The 23,679-nt window shown below is 37.9% G+C and overlaps 1 protein-coding gene across 1 annotated transcript; it reads right to left on the reverse strand.

The window, feature by feature from the left end:
* Positions 1-2,408: 2,408 nt before the first annotated feature.
* On the reverse strand, positions 2,409-2,840 carry LOC104212363 (peroxisomal membrane protein 11D-like). Its single transcript, XM_009761589.2, has one exon. It carries the CDS (start codon positions 2,838-2,840, stop codon positions 2,409-2,411), a length of 432 nt encoding a protein of 143 aa, XP_009759891.1.
* Between the last annotated feature and the right edge of the window lie 20,839 nt (positions 2,841-23,679).

The following is a 23,679-nucleotide window of genomic DNA, read 5'->3' on the forward strand; positions in this document are numbered from 1 at the left end:
GGAGAAGCTCGCTGGTCGAGACTCCCTATTCTGTTAGTGTCAATACTTGAAATAAGAAAGAGGTCGGACAAGTTACAAAGCCGGACGATCTCGCGGGTCCCCGGTACGTAGCCCCCTCCTCGACTCGAGTTGTCCGCTCGGGTACACAGTCTAGGGCAAATACCAAGGTTTAAACCTAGTATAACGAAACTTCATGCCGGATCCCTAGTAGGAACGCTTATTTGCATCATATGGCATTTGACTTAGGGGACTCAACACAGGGGTTGGGTCCGTCTAGGACAGGCAACCTGAAATGGAAAGACCATCATGCTGCATTCCTATCTGTGTTATGCATTTATTCGCTTCGGTTCCGCATGTCGACCGGTTCTTAAAAAAAGAAGGGAAAATAGCAGCGCAGGGGAGATAATTACTTATTTTTGGAAAATAAAACCAATGTCCAAGTAGTGTCAAAACCTCGCCGGAATTTTTCTAAAAAAAAAAAAAACTGTTTTGTTTATTGAGAGTTGTTAAAAAAAAATATATACAAAAATTTTTCTTTTATCACTTTCAAAGATCAAAAAAAAAGAAAAGGTATTTATTTTAAAAGTAAAAAAAAATCGAAAATTCATAATTCAAAAAAAAAATGAGTTGTTTCTTTCGTAGTACCCCTTTTATGAATTCAGACTAATAGTCCAAATTTTTCTTAAAAAATAATAATAATATATAAAAAAAAAATATAGTTTCTTTAATCTTTATCTCTTTTCAAAAAAAAATGTAAAAAATACGCATTCCTGATTTCTAGGTTTATTCGATTTTTTTTCCTATGTTACGATACCCCGAACTACGCCGGTTTGATTCTCACCGGATGTGAGATACGTAGGCAACCCTCGTCGGGTTCAACCCCCATTTTGCTAAAATAGCCAAAATCAAAAAAAATATGTTTCAAATTTTTAAAGAGTCATAAATAAGTCAGGTGATGCTGTTTTGACATGAATAGCCGAATGTTCCCGAAAGGGACGCCGGAAGGCTGACTTTGCATAAATAGCCACTTTTGGGTTTTGCTTAGCATTTTTAGACCCACACAGCCTTAAAATCTTCTTCCCCGAAGTGCTTAAAGGCCGTGTTCAAAGCTTGGTCCCCTCTGTAAAATATTTTGAGTCAGTCATTTTTGTTAAAATCACCTTAATAAATGTGCAGGATGAGCACGATGCAAAATGAACATTTTTCAATAATGACCAAAATCCCTATCAAGTTACGGCTATGGTGGAATGATCTAGGTGTTGAAGGGCAAAATGAGGTTAAGAAAAATCTGAAAGGTCTTGTGGGTCTGTTGGAAATCCAGCCTCGGGGAGATATCATAAGAGCTTTGGTTACCTATTGGGACCCGGCGCACAATGTTTTCCATTTCTCTGATTTTGAGCTCACCCCAACTTTGGAAGAAATGGCCGGATACATCGGGAATACTGAACTTCCGTTGAGGGAAAAATACTTGGTCGCCCCAAGAGTCGTCACGGTACATCGGTTCCTGGATTCATTGAAAATACCTAGAACAGTCCACAACCCGGATCTAGCAGCCGGATTCTGTACTCCATGCTTCATATATGATAGATACGGTCACGAGGGGGGATTCAATAATCCAATCAACAAACTGTGCAGCAAAGGAGTTCGTCAGAAGTGGGACGAGCACAGACGGGTGGCGTTCATGATAACGTTTCTGGGTCTTCTGGTATTTCCCAGGAAAGATGGAAACATTGATTTGAAGATATCTGGGGTCGTCAGCACTTTACTCACGCAAAGTGACAGTACTCTCGCGCCTATGGTGGTATCCGACATCTTTCGAGCTCTCACAGCTTGTAAAGCTGGGGGAAATTTCTTCGAAGGTTGTAACTTGCTCCTGCAGATATGGATGACCGAGCACCTTTGCCATCATTCCGAGATTTTGAGCCATGGTTCCCCGGAAAAGACCCGCATAGAAGAATCTTACGCGAGAGCCAAAGAGATCAGTTTGCCCGAAGGAGTCCTGGCTTGGACCTCGTTCTTTCAAGCTCTTACTGCCAGCCAAATACAATGGAAGTTGGGATGGTTGCCCGTTGATGAGGTCTTATATATGTCAGCGGCTAAAACTCATTTCTTGCTGATGGGGCTTAAGAGCATTCAACCTTACGCACCCTGCCGAGTTTTAAGACAGTTCGGAAGATGCCAGACAGTACCTCATGAGGAAGATCTAAGCACTCAAGCAATTGAGATAAGTCCTAACGGACAGTTCCCAGAAGCAAAGATTCGCCAAATCTGGAATGAGGGTCAATATTTGAAATCAGATACTTGCGTGCGGGATCAAGCCAAAGGAGAAACGGCGCCAGGTTACCTTGCATGGTACAGAAGGGAACTCGAGCATGAAAGGCCAGCTAAGAGACCCCACATCCGGAATTTTACCGAATCATCACAAAAGAATTGGGCTGCTTGGCTTTTCCTCCGTGTGTGTGCGTGGAAGCAGCAGGGTGGGTTCTTGGGCATTCTTTGTTCTTATAAATGCCTGTCCTTCCAAGCCATACAATTTGATCCAGAAACAAGAAAGTTGACAGTAATGCATTTTTTGACTTTCCCAACAAGATGAAAGAAAGTGGGGTTCCTGGGGCAGTTGGGCTAATAAGACCATGCAGATCATTGATAAACTTGAAAAGACGGAACACTTTCCTTGCTAAGCTAGTTGATTTGTCAACATTTTGTGCAGTGCCAGGCTCTCCATTACTCAGGAATTTTGAACCATATTGTATAGCCCTACATATCTTGTCCCTTGCCTTCGCTTTGTTCAAGTACAAGACTGCAAGGGCAAGCTCTGCTCTGGCAGCATCTAGGCTCATTTTACCCTATGAAAACTGCTGAAGGGTTCACAGCAAAGCAAGAGATAGGGTTTGGACGTGAGCTGAGGGAGACAACGAAGAAGAAGAAGGAGCAGCAGCCATGGGAGCTCGACGAAGGAACTGCTGGTCGTTAATGGAGGCGACATTCATGGATGAAGCAGCAGCAGTGGCTGCCGAAGAAGAAGGAGCAGCAACGCAGCAGCAGTTAATGGCGGACGGGGGAGGGCAGCAACAATGGTGGTTTGGACGTGACGACGACGACGGGCCTGCTGGTTGGGCGACGCTGGAAGGGTCATTTGGAGGGTGGTTGCAGTGGTTGAGCTTGGGACGAAGAAGAAGGAACAGCAACGCAGCAGCACTGCTGCTCGTTAATGGCGGATGGGGGAGGGCAGCAGATGAAGAAGAGGCAGCAGCGATGGGGAGGTCGTTTGGGCTGTTCGTTGGTTGCCGTTGGTTCACGACGGAGAAGAAGACGAATCTGGCGGCTTGGGTGGTCGCCGGTTGCTCGAATGGGGATGATGACAAAGAACGAACAAGGGAGGGCAATAGGTGGTAGGCGAGCATGGAAAGGTTTGGGTGGTTTTAGGGTTGGGTGGTTAGGGAGAAGAAGAAGAGAAAGAGGGGGGGATGAGGTGTGACGGCTAGAGAGTTTAGGGTGTATTTAGGGTTTGGGTTGTTTGGTTGAGTGAAAAGAATGAAACAAATCTGAAAAATCAAAAGGGATGGGGTGGAAATGGGCCGGGTCAAGGGGTTTTGGGTTGAGTAGAGGTGTTTTGGGCCTAAATTTAGAATTGAAGAAGAGGCCCAATTCCGATTTTCTTCTATTTTTTGTTCTCTTTTCTTTTACTAATTAATAAAACTAAAAAAGCTAAAATTAAATTATAAAAACCAAAAATTATCTTAAAATACTAATTAACTCCTAATAATAATTATCACACAAAATTAAACATCAATTAAAATAAAATCACACAATTTGGACATTAAATGCTAAAAAAATGCAAAAAATACATATTTTTTGTGCTTTTCCATTTTTTGTATAACAAACTTGATTACTCCTAATTGTAGAATTACATCCTAAATGCAAATACGACATATTTTTTGTATTTTTTATTACTTTAACAAATAAACATGTCATACAAAAAATGCAAATCATACAAGGAAAATAACAGAAAATTCACAACAATTGCAAACAAATTGAAATTGTTTTATTTTGAATTTTTTGGGAGTAATTCATATGTAGGGCAAAAATCACATGCTCACAATACTTACTTGACCTCCCAACCCCCGCCTGTCCCTGAATGACTGTTCTAAGCTTTTAACTTTCCTGAACATCTCCTCATGTTCGGGATTTTTGGACGATTTCTCAGCTTCCACGGGAAGATCGAAACGAGGAGTGTAAGAATAGGGTTCTGATGCTTTGAAAATGGGCTCAGGGGGGTAATACTGGTTGTCATAAGCCTGGAATAAAGGCTCGCTGGAGGATCGGTGAATTGTAGCAGGCGGTGGTGCTACGAAGACAGGAGTGGCTGGTGGAGGAGGGTACGGAACTGGTTTGGGTGGTGGAGTTTGCGGGGTTTGGGAGGTGGTGCCTTGGTAGTGATGGTAAATAGGAAATCCTGCAGATGAATCAACAGTAGGATGTTCCTGGGTTTGAGTCAATGGCGGGATGAAAGTAGGGTTGGCGGGGTAAGCTGGTGGTGGTTGCCCTTTTGCCCAAGCCTGGTACATTTCGGCCATCTGCTGCTTCAACTTATACATCTCTTCTTTCATCGAATTAACATCCAATTCTTCCACCTCTCTTGAAGGATCGATGCTACTCACATCAAGTTCTTGGTTAGACATGATCAATTCGCCTTTGGACCTGGTGTTGTATGGATGAGTTGCCAGAATGCTCAACAAACTAACCACCTGCCTTAACTCTACAACATCAACAACAAACTCGTTAGTGATTAGAGCTTAACAGATTGGTAACCGTATATTTGTGGAATGCAATGCACCTAAGTAATTAATCATTTCTATCATGTATTTGCTCGATTGCTTGTGTCATCCCGGCTTTTCCTTATTTCTATGTGCAACTTCCCTTTTTCTCTCTTTTTTTTTTCTTGCCTTTCTTTGTTTGACTTCTCTTTGTTTTTTTATTCTCTCATTTCCCTTTCTTATTTTGTTTCCTTCTCACGGTTTCTTATTTTCTTTCTCTTTTCTTTTGGTTATGGTCAAATCCTATGGAGATTGCCTACGTATCATGACCTCGCATGAATCAGACCGAGCGTAGTTCTGGGGTAAAAGTGTAAAAATAAGTAATAAAATATTTTTGGGATTTTCAAAAATCAAATACTTTGATTATAACGACTCAAAAACTAACAGACTCAAAAGAAACTAACAGACTTTAACAGAAAGAAAACACAGACTCAAGTAAAAAAAATCACGAATACATTAATGCCTCAAATGCTCCTGGGGCCCGCGGAACATCATTCGGTCTCGCCACGGGCCTATATGCAAGATCCCTTTGAAGCCTCTCCAAGTCACTCATTATCTGTTGGACAAACATCATCACTGCCGCGAAGAAAGTGGTGCGAGTCATATCCTCATATGCTTGGCATTTCACAACAATGTAGTCTGCGATGACTCTGACCCGCTCTCGGATTCTACCCTTTTCCTGAAGCAGACGCGCGACCTGTTGATTCCGGGCTTCTAACACCTGAGTGTCGTGGAGATGTTGATTTTGCAACTATTGCATTTCTTCCTCCATCTGAGCCATCAAATCATAACAGTGTTCCCTATCAGCCTTGAAGTCCTTAACTTGCTTGGCTACTTCATTCTCGAGGGTAGTCATTTTTCTCTTCAGGCTGGTGATTGTCCCTTCATACTTTCTTTTCATTCGTTGCACAAACTTTGCCCGCTCTTCCGCCTCCTTTGCCCATTGTGTCCGGACTTTGGCTAGGTTGGCCTCAGACTTTTCCAGGTCATCTTGACGCTCAAGGGCTTTCTTTTTCAGACTGCTTATAAGCCTTTCATCCACTTGGCTTCTTTCCGGGTTTCTAGCAGCTGTTCTCATTTTCTGAATTTGGTTTTGAGGGTTTCATTTTCCTGAGTTAGCTTTTTCTTCTCGCCTTTATCCGCGGCGGCTTGCAAACCATTCTCAAACTGAAGGTCCATGACTTGCTTTTCTAGCCTGCCTATGGTGGCTCTGTACTCATTTTCTTTGGCCAGCCAATCCCATTGCTCTTGTAATGCTCCGACAAATTCTTGAAGATGAGGTCTTTTGGCCGGCCTTCCAAACTCAACTTCCCTTTTATACCAGGCAAGATATCCTAGTGCAACTTCACCTCTGGACAGATCACGCACTCGAGTGTTTGCCGTCAAGTACTAACATTCGCTCCAAATTTGGTGGACTGCTGCTTCATGAAACTGACCATCAGGACCAATATCGACCATATGGCGACTAATGTCTTCATCCCTAGGAACCATTTGATATCTCCCTAATTGTCTCAAAACCCGGTATGGGGCATAAGGCTGGATACTCCTGAGACCCATCAAAAGGAAATGAGGCTAAGTAGCTGGCATGTATATGATCTCATCTACGGGAAGCCACCCAAACGTCCACTCTATTTGACTTGCACTGATGGAACGGAGATGTGATACCCATTCTATAACCCCTTCTGGGAAGCTGATCCCATCAACCCTCGTATAAAATTCCTCTATGCATGTTTTCTCTATCGACCCATAACTCAGGAATTGAGGACGATGGCATAGATGTTCAATCTTCCACATCTGCAGCAACAAGTTGCACCCCTCAAAAAAGTCTCCTCCGGCTTTGCAAGCTGTGAGAGCGCGGAAGATTTCAGCTACTATCATGGGTGCGAGGGTGCTTTTGGCCTGAGTAAGCAAAGTGCTGACAACCCCAGCTATTCGTATGTCGATATTTCCATCTTTCCTAGGAAACACCAGAAGTCCCAAGAAGACCACCATAAAAGCAAAACACCCGTGTTCTTCCCATTTGAGGCGGTTCCCTTTGGTTCAAATTTTGTTTTCAGGATTGTTAAACCCTCCTATGTGACCGTATCTTTGGTATATAAATTGCGGAGTGGAAAATCCTGCGGCCAAATAAGGGTTATAGACCCCCCTGCTTATCTTTAAGGAATCTTTGCACAACGACGACTCTTGGAGCAACCAGATACTTGTGTCTCAGAGGAACTTCAGCGCTCCCAATATATCCGGCTATTTCTTCCAGAGTTGGGGTGAGTTCAAAATCTGAGAAATGAAAAATGTTGTGGGACGGGTCCCACAATGTAACCAATGCCTTTATGATGTCCCCTCTAGGCCTGATCTTTAACAACCCGGTGAGTCCTCCCAAGTATAAATTGACCTTATCTTGCCCTGATTTACCCAGATCTTCCCACCACATACACAGCTCCAAAGGGATCTTGTTCATGACTGTTATTGGCAAATTTTGACTCGTGCTCATTCTGCACATTTATCAGGGTGATTAAGCAAATTCATGACTCATTTGACTCAAGAAAAGTTAATTTTTGAAATTGTCATTTCAAATAAAACCCGACTTTGCAAATACGGCCTTTCAGCACTTCCGGGGAGAAGATTTTAAGGTTGTGCTTGCTAACCGGTCAAAAATTCGAAAAAGAGACCAAAGGTGGGTGTTCTTGCTAAAACAGTCTTCCGGCGTCCTTTTGGGAACATTCAACTATTTTAGATAAAAATGGCATCACCCTGCTTATTTAAAATAAAATAAATTTTTTTGTTCTTTTGGGCTATTTTTGCAAAAGGGAAGTTGGACCCGATGGGGATTGCCTACGTATCCCACATCCAGTGAAAATCAAACCGGCTTAGTTCGGGCAATTCTGACAAAACAAAAACAACTCTTTTTTTTCACAAAAATTTTCTCTCTTTTTTTTCAAAATTTTGGTAGAGTTTCGGTATGTTTTGGACATTGGTTTTCAAAAACAGACAATTATCTCTCTCAGTCCCCACATTTTCCTTTTCAACTTTTTCTCTATGAGCCGGTCAATATGCAAATCCGAAGCAAATGAATGCACAAGTAGCAAGCAAGATGCATCAGGATGGTCTTTTCATTTCGGGTACACCTGTCCTAGACAGACCCAAACCCTGTGTTGAGTCTCCAAAGTCAAATGCACATGATGCAAACAAACGTTCCTACTAGAGATCCGGTATGAGGCTGGGTTATTCTAGGTTCAAAACCTGGGTATGTGTTCTAGACTGTGTACCCGAGCGGACAACTCAAGCCGAGGAGAGGGCTACATACCGGGAACCAAAAGGCCATCCGGCTTAGTAACTTGTCTGAGCCTCTTTCTTATTTCAAGGTATGACACTAACAGAATAGGGAGTCTCGACCAGTGAGCACATCTCCGAAGATGAGAAGAGAAGGGTTTCGTAGCAGTTTATATACAGTTCAAATAGTATCAAAGCGGTAAAAGCAATATTTAGCACATTAGGCCCAAACATGTAATCAGATAATAAATAAAGCCAAATATAACAATTCATCTAAGCTCGAATTATGAACCCTGAACCATAAGTTCTGGGTTCCAGTCCCCAGCAGAGTCGCCAGAGTTGTCACACCTCTTTTTTTCCTACACCCCGGAAAGGGTATAAGGGAGTTTTTTCCAACCTAAAGTGACAATCGAAACGGGATTCATTTATTATTAAAAATTCAGAGTCACTACTTGGGATAATTTATGGTGTCCCAAGTCACCGTTTCAAATCCCGAATCGAGGAAAAGATTGACTCTATTTTACAGTTCGCGAACACAGAAATTCGGGTAAGGAATTCTGTTAACCCGGGAGAAAGTGTTAGGCATTCCCGGGTTTTGTGGTTCTAGCACGGTCGCTCAACTGTTATAATTGGCCTATTATCTGATTTTAATATATGTTTTAGCCTATGGTTCAATTTTAACTTATTAACCGCTCTTATTCATTTTTAGGAAGATTGCAACGTCATTTAAAATATGTCTTGAACCACGTCACATAAATGCACCCGCGGTCCACGACACATTTTATTTAACGTTGTTGGGATTTGGATTTGGGTCACATGAAATGCACACCCGAGTTTAGGAAGGTAATTTCAAATTACGCGCCTAAAGCAACTAACGCATTTTTCAACTTTGCGAGGGCCATAGAAAATTCGCTAAATGGCATGCCTCGAATTCTAAAGATTTAAAATTAATTAAATGAGGGCCATGAGTTTTGAGGTTTTATTGTGGATGGAGTGGTATAAATTGATAAGTACAAAAGGCCTAAAGAAATGGGTTAGCTACATGTATATCACTGGAGCCTTTTGTTATAGCATACTACAATTCAGAAAGGTGGAGTTGGCATTTATGTGAAAATAACAAAAGACAGGTGCCAGCTTTGGGTTCATCTCCATATCATCTTCAAAAGACCGACTTTCGTTTTCAAATTCTAGAAAGAAACTAACAAAATTTTATAACAAAATAATGAATCTTAAATGACCATATGAGCACAAAAAAAAACCATGCTGAGAACTATTCGGAGAACCAGAAGGAACAAAACAAACATGGACATACAAAAATGCATTTTAAACTTGATTATAACAAAGAACACTTAAAGTAATTAATTTATTTAACACTATGCTAAAGAGAAAGTTGTAGTATCACCACTATAACTTCTACAGTACCATTTTGAAGCAGAGGAAGTTGAATCTTCACATGGTTAATTTAAGAAAATATGCAGCCAATAACATAAATTGAAGATAAGATCCTTCCACTAACGCAATCTATATTTTTTTTTTACATCTTAATGTTGACAAATTGTTTAACTTCACATACTTCTTTAAATTTCAAAATATGAACATGGTGCAAATGAGCTTGAAATCTAAATGTAAACAAAACAATACCTGTTGGTTACAAGTCATGAGCCAAGAAAAAAAAAGAAAAAAAAACGTGACAGAGTCATGAACATACTAAAATAACGTTAACATTGCAAATCTCAATTCACTCAATCAAAGAAACATCATTCATGCGAACAGATTAAATACGAAAGAAACTTTATCAAAAGAACCAAATCAATTTGCTTCTGCTTCAATAAAGATGCTCCGACATTTTTTAACTCAAGAGCTTGAATTACATACCTACAAGAGAGTGAATTCAAATGAATAAAATCTGAAAGTTGTAGAGTCAATACAACAGCAACAACAAAATCTCTATCAACTCTTCTTCAAACCCAAGATTCAAGGCCCGAAATATTGAAAGAAAAATTTAATGAAAATTTTCAACCTAAATTTCTCTCCTCCCCCTCTCTTTTTTCTTCTCTCTTCTCAAATTTTCTCTTCTATTTATAGCAAAATTTTCGAGGTTTTTCAGATTTTTTTTTAAAAAAATATTTTATTATTTTATAATTAAAAGAAATCCCACTTAGAAATTGCTTTTATTTTTTTATAAAAAGAAATCCCACCTTTTAAAAGAGAATTCTACTTATTTAACTTTTCTTAAAAAAACAATCCACTTTCTTTTGTTTTTCTTTTAAAAATGCTACTTTCTTTTACTTTAAATTTTTTTAATTTTCAGATACCTTTATATTTATTTTATAATTCCAACTTTCTTTTACTTTTTATTTTTTTAAAATTTCCACAAAACATTACTTTTATTTTTTTAATTTTCTACTTTCTTTTACTTTTTAAAAGAGAAATCCACCTACTTTTACTTTTATTTTTTTTATTCAATACTTCCCTTTTTATTATTTTTTAAATCACTCTTGAAAATTAAAAAAATTAATATTTTTTTGGATTTTTTTATTATTTTAAAATAAAAATAAAAATAAAATAATATTAATAGTAATAATTCACCTTTTAAAATTTTGTATTTTTACCCTATAATAAAAAGTGTAATAAAGCTAAAAATTGTAGGTTAAAACCTCTAAAATATTTACATAGAAGAAGTGATAAAAAATAAAATATTATCAAAAATTAGGTGCTCGCCATGGTTTCTCATCTATACGACATATTGTGCATTGCGGATCAATGTTCATGCCTTTACGGTTGAGATATTTTTGACAAGGAAGTCTAATGTGGAGACATTGCCATAGGAAAAATTTAATTTTGTTGGGCAGTGTAATTGGCTAATTGCCATATCTATTTGAAGTCGTGGTTCATTGAAAGGGACGATTCATTGAGCAATTTGTAGCACAATTTAGTGGTAAAATCCTCGTTGTTATTAAGGCTCCATAAAGGCTTATCAGTGGCAAGGTTTAGTGGTTGTGGGATGGTACCCATATTGATTACAATGTTAGTAGGCAATTCGAATGATAATCTTGAAAAGTTCCATCTTCCATTGTGTATAATGTTTTTATTTTCAGATAAATTTCCTTTTTTAGGGGAGGACCCTCTGTACAATTTCTTAATGGAGGTAAATTTGGAATCCAACGGGTGTCCTAAATATTAAGATTTGAATTGTGGCAAGGTTGCTAAAAAAATACCCTTATTGCATGTATTCCATCCTTTGAGTATGCTTTTCCAAATGAAGGATGAGTTTTTGTTGACTTTTGATCCATACTTATTGATGAGAAGGTTTGCCCACGGGGCAGTAGGCTTAGCAAGGATACGCCATGTTAGGCCACTTAGAAGAGCCATATTTTTTGAGTTAGCAGTTTTTATGCCCAGGCCATCAAATTCCTTAGGCTTGGTAATGGTATTTCAGTTGATAAGATGGAGTTTTTTTATTGCCGTTAGTGGTTCCCCAAATAAAATTTCTTTGAATTTGATCAATTTATTTTTGGATCTTAGTAGGAAGGATTGTGTATTGCATTACATGATTGGGGATAGCGTTTAAGGTTGATTGGGCTAATGTGGTTCTTCCAGCTATGTTTAGGAATTTTATTTTCCATGTTGAAAGCTTGTCACACATTTTATCAATAATAAATTGGAAATTTGATGCTTAGGTTTTTTTTTTCTAAAATAGGAAATCCAAGGTATTTCCCAAATGATTGGCTAATCCTGATATTGAATCCATTAGATATATCCTTGGCAGTATTTAGGGGACAATTTTTGGAGAAGAGGATCTTAGATTTTTGAAGGTTGATACTTTGTCCTGAAAGGTTACAAAACATATTGAGGCATTTGTGGATTATTTTGTAGTTTTTTATATTTGCTCTAGCCATGAGAGTAAGGTCGTCCGCAAAGAATAAATGAGATATGCCCATGTCTCGATTGCTTAGATGGATGGGGTCCCATAGGCAGATGCCTACTGTCACACCTCTTTTTTATTACCCCCGGAAGGGTATAAGGGGTTTTTTTCCAATTTAAGTGACAATCGAAACAGGATTATTTATTTTAAAATTCAGAGTCGCCACTTGGGATAATTTATGGTGTCCCAAGTCACCAGTTCAGATCCCGAATCGAGGAATGATTGACTTTGTTTTATAGTCTGCGAACACAGAAATCAGGGTAAGGAATTTTGTTAACCCGAGAGAAGGTGTTAGGCATTCTCGGGTTCTGTGGTTTTAGCACGGTCAACTGTTATTATTGGCCTATTATCTGATTTTAATACATATTTTTAGCCTATGGTATATTTTAACTTATTAAACCGCTTTTAATTATTTTTAGGAAGATTCAACGTTATTTAAAACACGTCTTGAACCACGCAACATGAAATGCACCCGCGGTCCATGACACGTTTTATCTACATTGTTGAGATTTAGATTTGGGTCACATGAAATGCACACCCGAGTTTAAGGAAATTAATTTAAATTATGTACCTAAAGCAACTACGCATTTTTAAATTTGCGAGGGCCACGAAAAATTCAACTAAATGACACGCCTCAGTTTCTAGAGGGCTAACATTAATTAAGTGAGGGCCATGGGTTTTGAGATTTTATTTTGGCATGACACACCTCGATTTCAATTTTAAAGGAAGCTCTAACTCAACTTTTGAGGGCCATAAACTATATCCTACTTAATATGGCACGCCTCAAATCTAATTGTTTAAAGATTTTTTATTTTAAAATTATCAGGGCCATAGACTATTGGTGTTATTTTGTATGGCACACCTCACTCTAAATAAACAAATTATTTTTTAAAACCGTAACTAAAAGCCATTGATTGCATGGTTGTTATTTACAAAGGATCGTTGGGCTTCTCGATTGGAATAGGCCCATGAGAATGAATGGGTGAAGGGCAGTCCAGGTGATTAAATCTTTCCACTGACTGGGCCAACGTTGAGCCCAATTCATAGAACAACACGTTGTATAAAATTGTTTAAGACACAACTCAGCTAAAGCTCATGAAACCTGAAATCGAATCAATATTTTAAATTCTGAATTCTAACTATTTGAGCACAAATCAACAGTTGAATTTATGAATTTTAACATTCATGCATTTTAAGCCAAGTCTGCCTTAGACCCAACTGGTCACAACATCCAAAAGTGAACATTGAGCCCAAAAAGAGCCCAAATCTGATGCAAGGCCAACTGTTGAAGATCTGGGACTCAAGATCGAGTCCCTCTAGAGGAAAACAATGTGTATTGAAACTCAGAAAAATCAGACAAGCCTAAAGGAACTTCATCAATATACAGCTATAGGCTAAAAGACTAAAGCATTACTAAAACATATTACATTTTAAGGGAAGTGTTGCTTGGGTCCAGTTATGTTAATAACATACAAACACCAAAAATGGTTCGGCACTCAACTTTAACTTTAATCCAAAACTAACAGAAAGAAATTCATGATTTGAGTTCAAAGGTATTACTGAAATACGAACACAAACTATATAGCATTCCACTCTAACTTTTAACCCAAACTAACTTAAGAACAAATGATATGCAAATCAAAACCTTGATTAAACCTTTATAATATACCATATTAACAAAACCTTGGTGAGATTGACATTGGACAACCATGTTTTTAAATATCAAGTCCAACAAAATAACATTCAAACAGGCCGAAATGATTCAACACTGGCCTTGATTGTCATTGTAAACACAACAGGGCATTTCCCCTCAACTATAACCAATTTCAAACAAGCTGGCAGTTAAGCAAAAGAAACATACAACTTAAAACTTCAATCTAATGTTAGGACATCACACTCATGGTCAATAAACTAATCCAAGTACCTCTAAAACTAAATATTACAGCCATAAACGAGATTGAAAGAAGAAGGGATGAAGTTCAGTCACAAAATAACATTAGTTTTATCACATTTCTAATTCCAAATTCCACATTACATTCAAGTGATGTCCATAGTTCCAGAAAAAGTACCTGGAAAAGCCAAAAGAAGAGCAAAAAGAGTGAGGTAGTAGCTACAGCAGCAGGCCAATCAACAATGTAACAGTAATAACCAAGAACACAAAAACCAGCTTTCAAATCAGCTTAGAATCTTCTTAACCCAGATGCATGACTTTGAAACCTCCAGCCAATTTCCAGTATTTTTGAGCTTTTAAAGAGGCTCAGCCATTTTCAATTTTCAGTATTTTAGTCCCTAAAAATCCCTCTTGTGTGTGAAGAAATAGTCCTTTTATAAGGACCTTTTAGGGCAGCCGAAAATGAGTCAGTTTATTGCCCTTAAATCCTTTTCCAATTTTTATTTTTGCTATTTAATCCCTAAGTCCAAATTCAGCTTTTCAGAACAGTCCTTAATCCTCCTTCTAGGAAGCTTCCTAAATTAGTTATAATAGATTCCCCAACCTAAAATCCCTGAACTACCCCTTAAACCCCTGTTAATTACTTTAGGAACCAAACGGATATGGGTCAAACTTGACCCAAAACTTAACAGGCCTTTGAAGTGGGGTCAAGAATGGCCTCAAGGCCTAAACAATCAAACTGATCCAAGCCAAATTCAGTAATTTTACCAAAAGTAGAAGAAAACAAACACTTAAATGGTTCGAAAACTAAAATTAACTACATGACTGATTAATAACATAAACAAACATCTAGGCTATTAAATTGAAATGAACTAATTAAACTGACTAAAACAAAAAGGACAAAATCCAACGAAAATCAGAGAACGGGCTTAAAAATGTGAAAAGAAAAGCAAATGGAAAACTAAGAACACAAATCAATCTAGAAGGGAAGACCTAGATTCAACAACTTGGTCGAATTTTAGTCAAAATAAAGACTAACTAAAGGAAGGAAGAATAAAAGAAGAGTGAAGCGGACCGAAAAAGAAGAAGAAAACTTACCAAGTGAACCCGGAATAACACTGGACATCTTGGTTCAAAACGAAACTGATGCTAATCACTTGTTCTTTATCAAGAACAAATGAGCAGCATCAATTTGCGCTGAATCAAACTTCAAAACTCAAAAGAATCGGAAGCCTATGGTCATGCATGCCAACGGACTCAACGGAAATTGATTTTGGGCTTTAGGGCTTCAAACTTAGATTTAAAATTCGAAGGATTATGGAAGGGTTCGATTAAAATTGATTAGGGATTGGGAGAGAGGATGATGTGAGGGTCTTGTGGTGTTAATTTTGGACCGATCTGAGGTGGCGCCGCTGGCCGGCGAGGTTTAGCATTTGGGGGCGGCTAGGGTTACTGGTCTCTGAAATTAGAGACGATGAATGAGGGAGGTGGGAATGAGGGGTGGCTAGGTTCCGACCGTTTTATAATTAAAGAAGATTAGTTCCCAACCGTTAGATCAAATGGAGATCAACGACTGTGATCCTGAGAGGGGGACGACGTCGTTTGGTCAAACCACCATACGGACCGGGTTGGGGGAGTGGACTTGGGCCTATTTTGAGCGGGTTTGGACGGGTTTCAGGGGAAAAGTGTTTGGGTCTGGGGGGAAATTCAATTAACGAGCCCAAAATTAAAATTCTCTTGTTTTAAAACCTTTTTCTCTTTTTTTTTCAATTTTAAATTTTCTTTTCTTTTCGAAATTAAAAATAAAACCTAAATTAAATCCTAAATCAAATTATCCCACCAAATTAGATTAATTACTCAAAATAATATTTACAACAATTAATTAATATCCAAATTAAAAGAAAGTACAAAATTTAAAGTTAAAAAGTTAAAAATGCAAAATAAATCCTTTTTTTTATTTCAATTATTTTTATCAGACAACTAAATTGCTAATTAACCTAAAAATATAAGATTAAATCCTAAATGAAAATGCAATATATTTTTGTATTTTTATGAATTAAATAAAAGTAAACATGCACAGACAAATGCAAGCAATTAACAAAATGCTACAAAAATCTACGAAATTTCAAATAATGGGAAAAATTATTTTTCTTGAATTTGTAGGAGTAATTCACATAGGGGAAAAATCACGTGCTCACATCTACTTGATGGAGGATTAGTCGTGAGTGTGTTTGACTCAAAAGATATCGAAACCTTTTTGAACAAATCAATCAAAGAAGATGAATGGGTAAATCTTAGTCAGACGTAATTAATTCCAGATCAAAGAGCTAGTAGTATGAATCGCATATAAGATAAAAGAAATGTAAATGATCTTATTGAGATTCAATATTGTGTCTCCCATTGATCGATGGGGAGATAGATTTACATATTCTTCTATAGATTACTTCTTTCCTATCAAGAATACAAGAAGAGAGCTTCAGAGAGAGAAAGGAGGGAGCAGCCCCCTTAATCGAAGGTTTTTCCTTACTATATATAGTAAAGTCACCCTTGTCCTTTACTTGGGCAGACGCCCTCTTGACTCCAATATGTCTCGGTCGTCCCTTTAGGTGCTGCTTCTTTCGACTCGACGGATGTCGGTAAAGGGATGCAGAGTGGGCTGTGCTATCTTTTATTGCCCAATCACCTAGGCGGGGCATTGGTTAGTTCGGTCGTGACGGTTAGATTTTGACCAATACAGAGAGCATTTCCATACACAGGATAAAGATATAGAGTAAGAGAGGGCAACCCTGTCTAATACCTCTACTCGGGCTGAAGAATTTTGTTGTTTCCCCATTTACCATGATAGCAATCTTGTTGTGCAAATGCAATTCATAATGAGGCGTTTTATATTTTGAGGAAAATTGAACAAAGTGAGGGTTCGATAGATAAAAGACTATTCTAATCTATCGAAAACTTTTCCAAGATCTAGCTTTAAGATCATATTAGCTTTGTTCCCTTTCATTTTTTTGAAATGGGAGTAAAGTTCCTGAATTATTATAGCATTGTCACATGTGTATCTTCCTTTCTTAAAGCTAGCTTGGAAGGGACTAATTATATGTTGCAAGAAGGACTGTAATCTGTTAGCGATGATCTTAGTGATAATTTTGTAAATAGTGTTACGGAGGCCTATTGGTCTAAAGTTTTTAAAGTTGTTTGCGTTGGGCACTTTTGGAATTAGGCAGATAAAGGTGTTATTAATTTCAGGGGAAGTGTTTGGGTACGGAATACTTGTGAGCAAAGTTTGATAACAGAGTGTCTTACTATGTCCAGTATTTTTGGTTAAAAAAAGGTGTATGCCATCGGGGCCTGGTGCCTTAAAAGGTTTAAAAGAAAAGATAGAATTGACTACTTCTGTAGGTAATAATTGATTATCAAGTATTGAGAGATTTATGTTGTTGAAAGTGGATGAATCTCTTTTAATACTTGACCAATCAGTCAAAGTATGGTTAGTTTTGAAAATGGTCCGGAAGAATAGAGAGGTATGTTGAAGGATCTCTACTGGATCATGTATCCAATGGCCACTATCATCTTTTAAATAAGTAATTCTATTTTTACGATGTTTATTGGTGGCCGTAATGTGGAAGAATTTGGTGTTAGCATCTCCTTCCTGGATGCAAGATATTCTGGCTCTAAGTTTCCAATAATCGTCTTCTATCCTAAGGATATTGTTATAATCACTTTGAAGCCTATTTTTTATATTTTTAAGGAAGGTGCTACTAGGGTAATTGCTGGAAACTTGAATACCTTCGAGTCTGGCTAGAATTCTTTTTTTATTTCTAAAAATGTCCCCAAATTGCATATTTTTTATTTTTTGACATTGCCAAGGAAATTATTAGAGCCTTGTGTATAGTTTGTATCCTTCCAACTGTCCTTCACAATATTGATGAAATCAGGGTATCTACATCAAAGCGTTTCAAGTCTAAAAGGTTTTTGCAATGAACAATTTTTCTTAGGGATAATTTCTATCAAAAGGGGGTTATGATCTGAGTGTCTTTTAGGTAGGTGGGTGACAATGGCCTTGGGAAAAAGATTGATCCATTCTTCATTAGCAAAGACTTTATCAAGTCTTTCTATGATGAGGCCATTGTTTTTTTTTTCTATTATTGGACCAAGTGAATTTACAACCCTTAAAACCTAAGTCTATTAGATTGCAACTATTAATACAATCCCAAAGAAGTTTAGTGCGCTTGTTATTAACACATTTATCTCCTATTTTTTCATTAGCACCTAGGACATCATTAAAGTCACCTCCCACGAGCCAAGGTCCCTTGTTGGCAGTGTGCATGTCTAAGAGATTGTTCCACATGTTGTTCCTAAGGTTCTTATCCGTACTAACATATACTGAAGTAAATAACCAAGATTTGTGGGTTGGGATTGCCTCAATTGTAGCACTTATTTCCTGGCTCCTACGAACAAAGCTATGAACATTGACCATTGTACGGTCCCACAGGATCATCATTCCTCTTGATTGACCTTCCGCTGAAATTTCAATCATATCTGAGAAGCCAAAGAGGTTGAGCAGTGGAAGATGGATATCCATCTTGGTCTTAAGAAGGGTGACCATGCTGGGATAGTGAGTGTCAACCAAGTCTTTGAAATTTAACCTAAAGTTTTTATTATTTCCTACACGGATGTTCCATATTACGATAGTGGTTGATCTATTCATGTTGAATGTTTGGTTGTGCAGGTCCCCATTCTCCCTCACCCTTGGTGCATGTATCGGGTTCCTCCTTTGAAAAGGTACCAAAATCATTGCATGTTGTCCAATCGTTGGGTCCGCTGGAGGCCTTATGTCAATTGTGCACTTGTAAAGTGTCATTGGACATAAGAGAATATGCCTCTGCTCTTGCATCTTCATGAATAGAAAGATTTTTACTTCGTCGAGGTTCGAATCCTAGATAAGTTGTGCTAGGTACTGTGTTTTTTGTAGAACAATTATTATTTTCCTCCCTTCTAACATGATATTAAACGAGATGGCATGACCCATCAGTCCCATCTCCGTCCATGATAGAGGTTGATGATTTTATGGTAATGGAGGTTGGATTAGAATCATTGGATGACTCAAATGTTGGTTTGGTGGGGGTGGAGGGGTTTCCATGTTTTGTGTATGGTTGAGTCTTTGTAGTTGAATTAGGCGATAACGCCTTCTCACTGATATTGGTATTCTTGGCATTAATTTTGGTAGTAAAAACCTTTATAACCGAATGTTGATCACACTTGGGAACAAGAGAATTATTTTCTAGGTTTTCAATGATTAGGGGTTGTATTTGCATGTCTTTTGGATGGGATAGCGTATTAGTTTGAAAGGCCAGTGGAGGGAATGGTTTTGTGATATGTGGGGAATTGAGTTGGCCATTTGTTGATTGGTGTTCTGAAAGCTTGCCAATTGTTTTTTTGTCGGGGGACACATGCAAATTGGTATTATGCTTAACAATAGATTTATTCGTGTGTTGGTGGATGTACTTTAAATTATTAAGATTTTTATTAGAGAGGTTATTGATTATTAGGACTCCATTAGTATTTAGCATGGGACGAGATAAGTGAATAGGGGAGGTGGGCTGGTGCATTGGGATAGTAGGATTAGAGGTGGCCATTGGTAGTGGGGTCATGTCGATTTCATTATTAAGATTATAATTATTACTAATAGAATTATTAGGGGTATTGGTGGTATTATCCAAAACCGTGTGTTTTTCTTCAAGTGGTAGAAAATGATTTTTTATTTTATATTGAGATCAGTGTGATCTCCTAAATTATATAGAGGTATGGAAGAGTTGGAAATTTATTTGTTCCTACACGCTAGTTTTTGTGAGGTTAGGAGCTTACCAGATTTTGCTTCAAATATATTGACGTTTATACCTATCGGTGGTATTTTGTCCAGCGTTTTTGTTGAGTCTTTCTTTTTTCCTTTATTGAAGGAGACTGTTTTCCAAACTTCTTCTTTGTCTTCATGTAGTTGAGTTGTGTTGTGGGTAGTCTCTAGCCTTGTCTCTTCTAGCTTCTTTATGCTTAATATGGTTGCACTGTCTTGTGGAATCACCCAAGTGACCATAATTTTAGCACAATAGGTTCTCACCTTCATAGTGTATATGTTGTTTATGAGATCCTATGTAGATGAAGGGTTTCACTGGCTTATTTAGAGGCAATTCCACGCATAATCGTGCATATCGACCATGCAGGGCTGCTGACGTATATGCATATATTTTCAGAAGCCTTCCTATTGTATTTCCATCTTTTTGTAGGATTTCTCCATCATAAAATTTGGTAGGGAGTTAAGGTAGGTGAATTCATATTGCAGTGAAGGATTGCTTCGCTTGTGATGCTACAAAATTTGGCTCCCAGCATAGAATGGATAGGAAGTGTCCATAAATGAACCATGGCCCATTTTGAAGGGAGTTAGCCATGTTTTCTTCTTTGTTGAAGCGTACAATGTAATAGTCCTCCCCCAGGTCGATTAGAGGAAAAGGCTCGGAGGGTTTCCAAAGCTCCATTAATTTTTTCCTTAAGACTTCATGAAGGATTCTCTTCCCTTGTAATTTAATTATTAGGGAGAATCTCCATGGGTAATAGATTCTTTGTTTATCTTCCATAGTAATTGGGACATAGTAGTTATTGCTATTAGTTGTCTCTAATTGAATTACCTCGTTATCAGTAGTACCGTTAGTTTCTATAGGAACTTGGTGGGGGAGTGGGGATATGATAGAAATGTTTTTTTCATGTTCGTTTGCCATTAATTTTTCCTTGAAGGAAGAGGATTCGGTTTTCATTAATACTAGTTGGGAATTTATGTCCGGTGGTTTGGGAGGGGTTGTGTCTTGGTTGGTATATTGGGATATCTAGGAGGTTAGTATTGAAGAGTTCGATGGTATATGGATTTTAGAGAGAAGTGGGAGTTTCCACTCTAAAATTTTTGCACAGTGAATAGTTAAACAATGTTAAAAGAGGTAGGCCCTCAATAATAAGAAGAGAAGTTGAGCACGTGAATGCGCGCAAAAATATATGAGTGCAACAGCTCTTATTTCTCATTTGAAAATGGTCGAAAACGTGAGGTGTATGTAAGCTCTGTGGGTACTCTATTTATTTCTTCATTTAAACAAATAATTCATGTCATATATCTAATATCTAATTGGTTAGATTAAAATGGACATTGATGGATCTTTAATGTGGTATCTATTTTTATTTCTCAAAATGGACAGATTGAGCAATATTATACAAGTCTTGTTTTAAATTTCTAACCAATTGCATTAAATAACTAAATTAAAAACAAAGTTGCATTGTTTAACCTTTTTAGGGTCTAACTTAACTTTTCTTTGTTCAAATATAAGGTAGAGAAAACATAAGGTGAACTCTTTATTTGAGAGACAATAAGAAAAAGAAATATTAACATACGTGAATATTACAAGATTACGACCCTAAATTAAGAATGATGAAGAGAAATTGGGAATATCAACTTTTATAATCTTTTCGTGACAAAAATAGTGGTGCTACTATATTTGAGCAGTCAAATAATTTTTTTTCTTAATTATGGATTTCCAGATACATTTTAAATAGAACCAGTGGGGTATATTTTTTCATTAATTATAATATTCCAGATACATTTTAGTCAAATAACTTTAGGTAGAACAAGTATATGAATTTTGTTCTAAAAAAGAACATGGAATCAATGTCCGAATCCTTTTTTAAAATTAATAACCTTTATCCTCATCTTTAAAAGAGGGTGAGAGTAAATGGTCTATGCTTTTGGCCTCCAAAAAATGAATCTAAGCAATACATTCGTGAAGTCTATTACACTAAAGCAAATGTGCACGGACAACCTACATGAAGTTTCCTAAGATAAATTTGTTAAGTCAAGAAAATGATTCAATGTAACTCTTTATTATGTGAATATAAGGAAACTACTATGCAAAAATATCTCACGTGTAAAAGTTGTACACGGGTAAAATTGAGGATAGAGTTATCCCCGGTTTTTCGTTGTGAACGAGGAACGACGTTACTTGTTAGTTGTTACTGGCTCGAGTGAGACCGAAAATACCCACAGATCGGAATCAAGAACGGACGAATGATATGACAGGTCTCGAGCACGGCCGCACCCGGATGGAATCAAGATCGAGTGAGATGAAGAATCGAGGATAAAGGAAAGGCGGTTAAAGGAGAAAAATGAGGAGCCAAAATATCCTCCATCAGCCAGATATTGCAGCACGGATCATGCTCGGTATTGGCTTCGGATCATATTTTCGTGGGAAAAAAGGAAGGAAAGATTTTTATTTTATTTAGACTTATACTATGGTTAAATCTCCTCTACTATATAAATAGGAGGACCCTTTCATTTTTCTGGCTCACTTTCTTCACGCGTACCAAGGCAATAGAATTTACTTTAGCTCTCAGCGATCATTTTAAGTGTTCTTCAATTAGTTACCCATCCGAGCTCTATCTCGAGGGCTCAATCTAGACCAGCCGTTGGCATTTAAGCTAAACACAAGGCTTAATTACTGCGTCATATTGGTTTGATAGTTTCATCTTATTTCAATTCAACTGTTTATTGTTCTCTGATCATTTATGTTAAATTAAATCACATATTCTTTAAACCGCATATAAATTTAATTATTATTCATTTTAAGGGTTAAACAGTTTGGCGCCCACCGTTGGGCTAAGGATAATATTGATGATTTAATACGAATCTTGATAACACACACTATTTTATACTTGTTCTTTGAAGTTTGATTTCAGGACTATTTAATATGTTAGACTCTCAATCTGCTCACTTAAGCATCGATATCGAATTAGGCAATCACAGTGAAAATAACAACGGGGTGCTGAACAACAACATACCCCCCGACCCTAATGGCGTACCAATCGATGATCCAATCGATGCCAACTCACAGGTTGCTGTCAACTTAACCTATCTATTGATCCCAATAATAGCATTCACGAGGCACCTCAGTCATCAGTTTGCGAGGCACCCGAAGGGGTGGCGATGGAGTTAGCTTACATTTGATTTTTGACATGTTGCAAGCCCAACAAGTTGTCATAGCACAGTTGTAGAATCAGAATCACGCACACAACGCGGCTAAACCCGAACGGGTTGAAGAAGATACCCGTAGGGAAGAACGGGTTGTCACAGAGCCCAACGGGTCCGGATCCAGGGAAACTTCCGAGGTGATGAAAATGATCGAGGCACAGACAAAATGGGTGGAATCCGGCGAAAAGAAGATAGAGGAAAATGATAAGAAAGTGAAAACTTACAACTCGAGGTCGATCAGATCTCGGGGGCACCTCCGATAGTGAAGGGATCAGATTCCAAAAAGTTCATTCAGAAGCCTTTACCCCCAAGCGCGACACTAAAGCCGATTCCGAAAAAGTTCCGACTACCCAATATTCCCAAATATAATAGGACCACATATCCAAACGAGTATGTGACCTCCTACACATACGTTATAGAGGTCAACGACCTCGAGTATGATGAGATCGAGCCGGTGTTGCTGAAGAAATTCGGGGAAACCCTACTCAAGGGAGTGATGATATGGTATCATAATTTACCTCAAAACTCTATTGATTCGTTTGCTATGCTTGCAGATACCTTTGTTAAAGCTCACACTGGAGCCATTAAAGTTGAGATGGGGAAATCGAACATGTTCAAAGTCAAATAGAGGGACAACGAAATGCTCAGGGAATTCGTGTCACGGTTCTGAATGGAATAGATGGACCTACCATTGGTTGCGGACAATTGGTCCGTTCAGGCATTT

Source organism: Nicotiana sylvestris, chromosome 4 (genome assembly GCF_000393655.2).
Source record: "Nicotiana sylvestris chromosome 4, ASM39365v2, whole genome shotgun sequence".
NCBI lineage: Eukaryota > Viridiplantae > Streptophyta > Magnoliopsida > Solanales > Solanaceae > Nicotiana > Nicotiana sylvestris.

What these genes read in the sequence shown, in the direction of transcription:
- LOC104212363 (XM_009761589.2), bottom strand. Translation starts at nt 2,840, where the DNA reads ATGAGCCTAGATGCTGCCAGAGCAGAGCTTGCCCTTGCAGTCTTGTAC.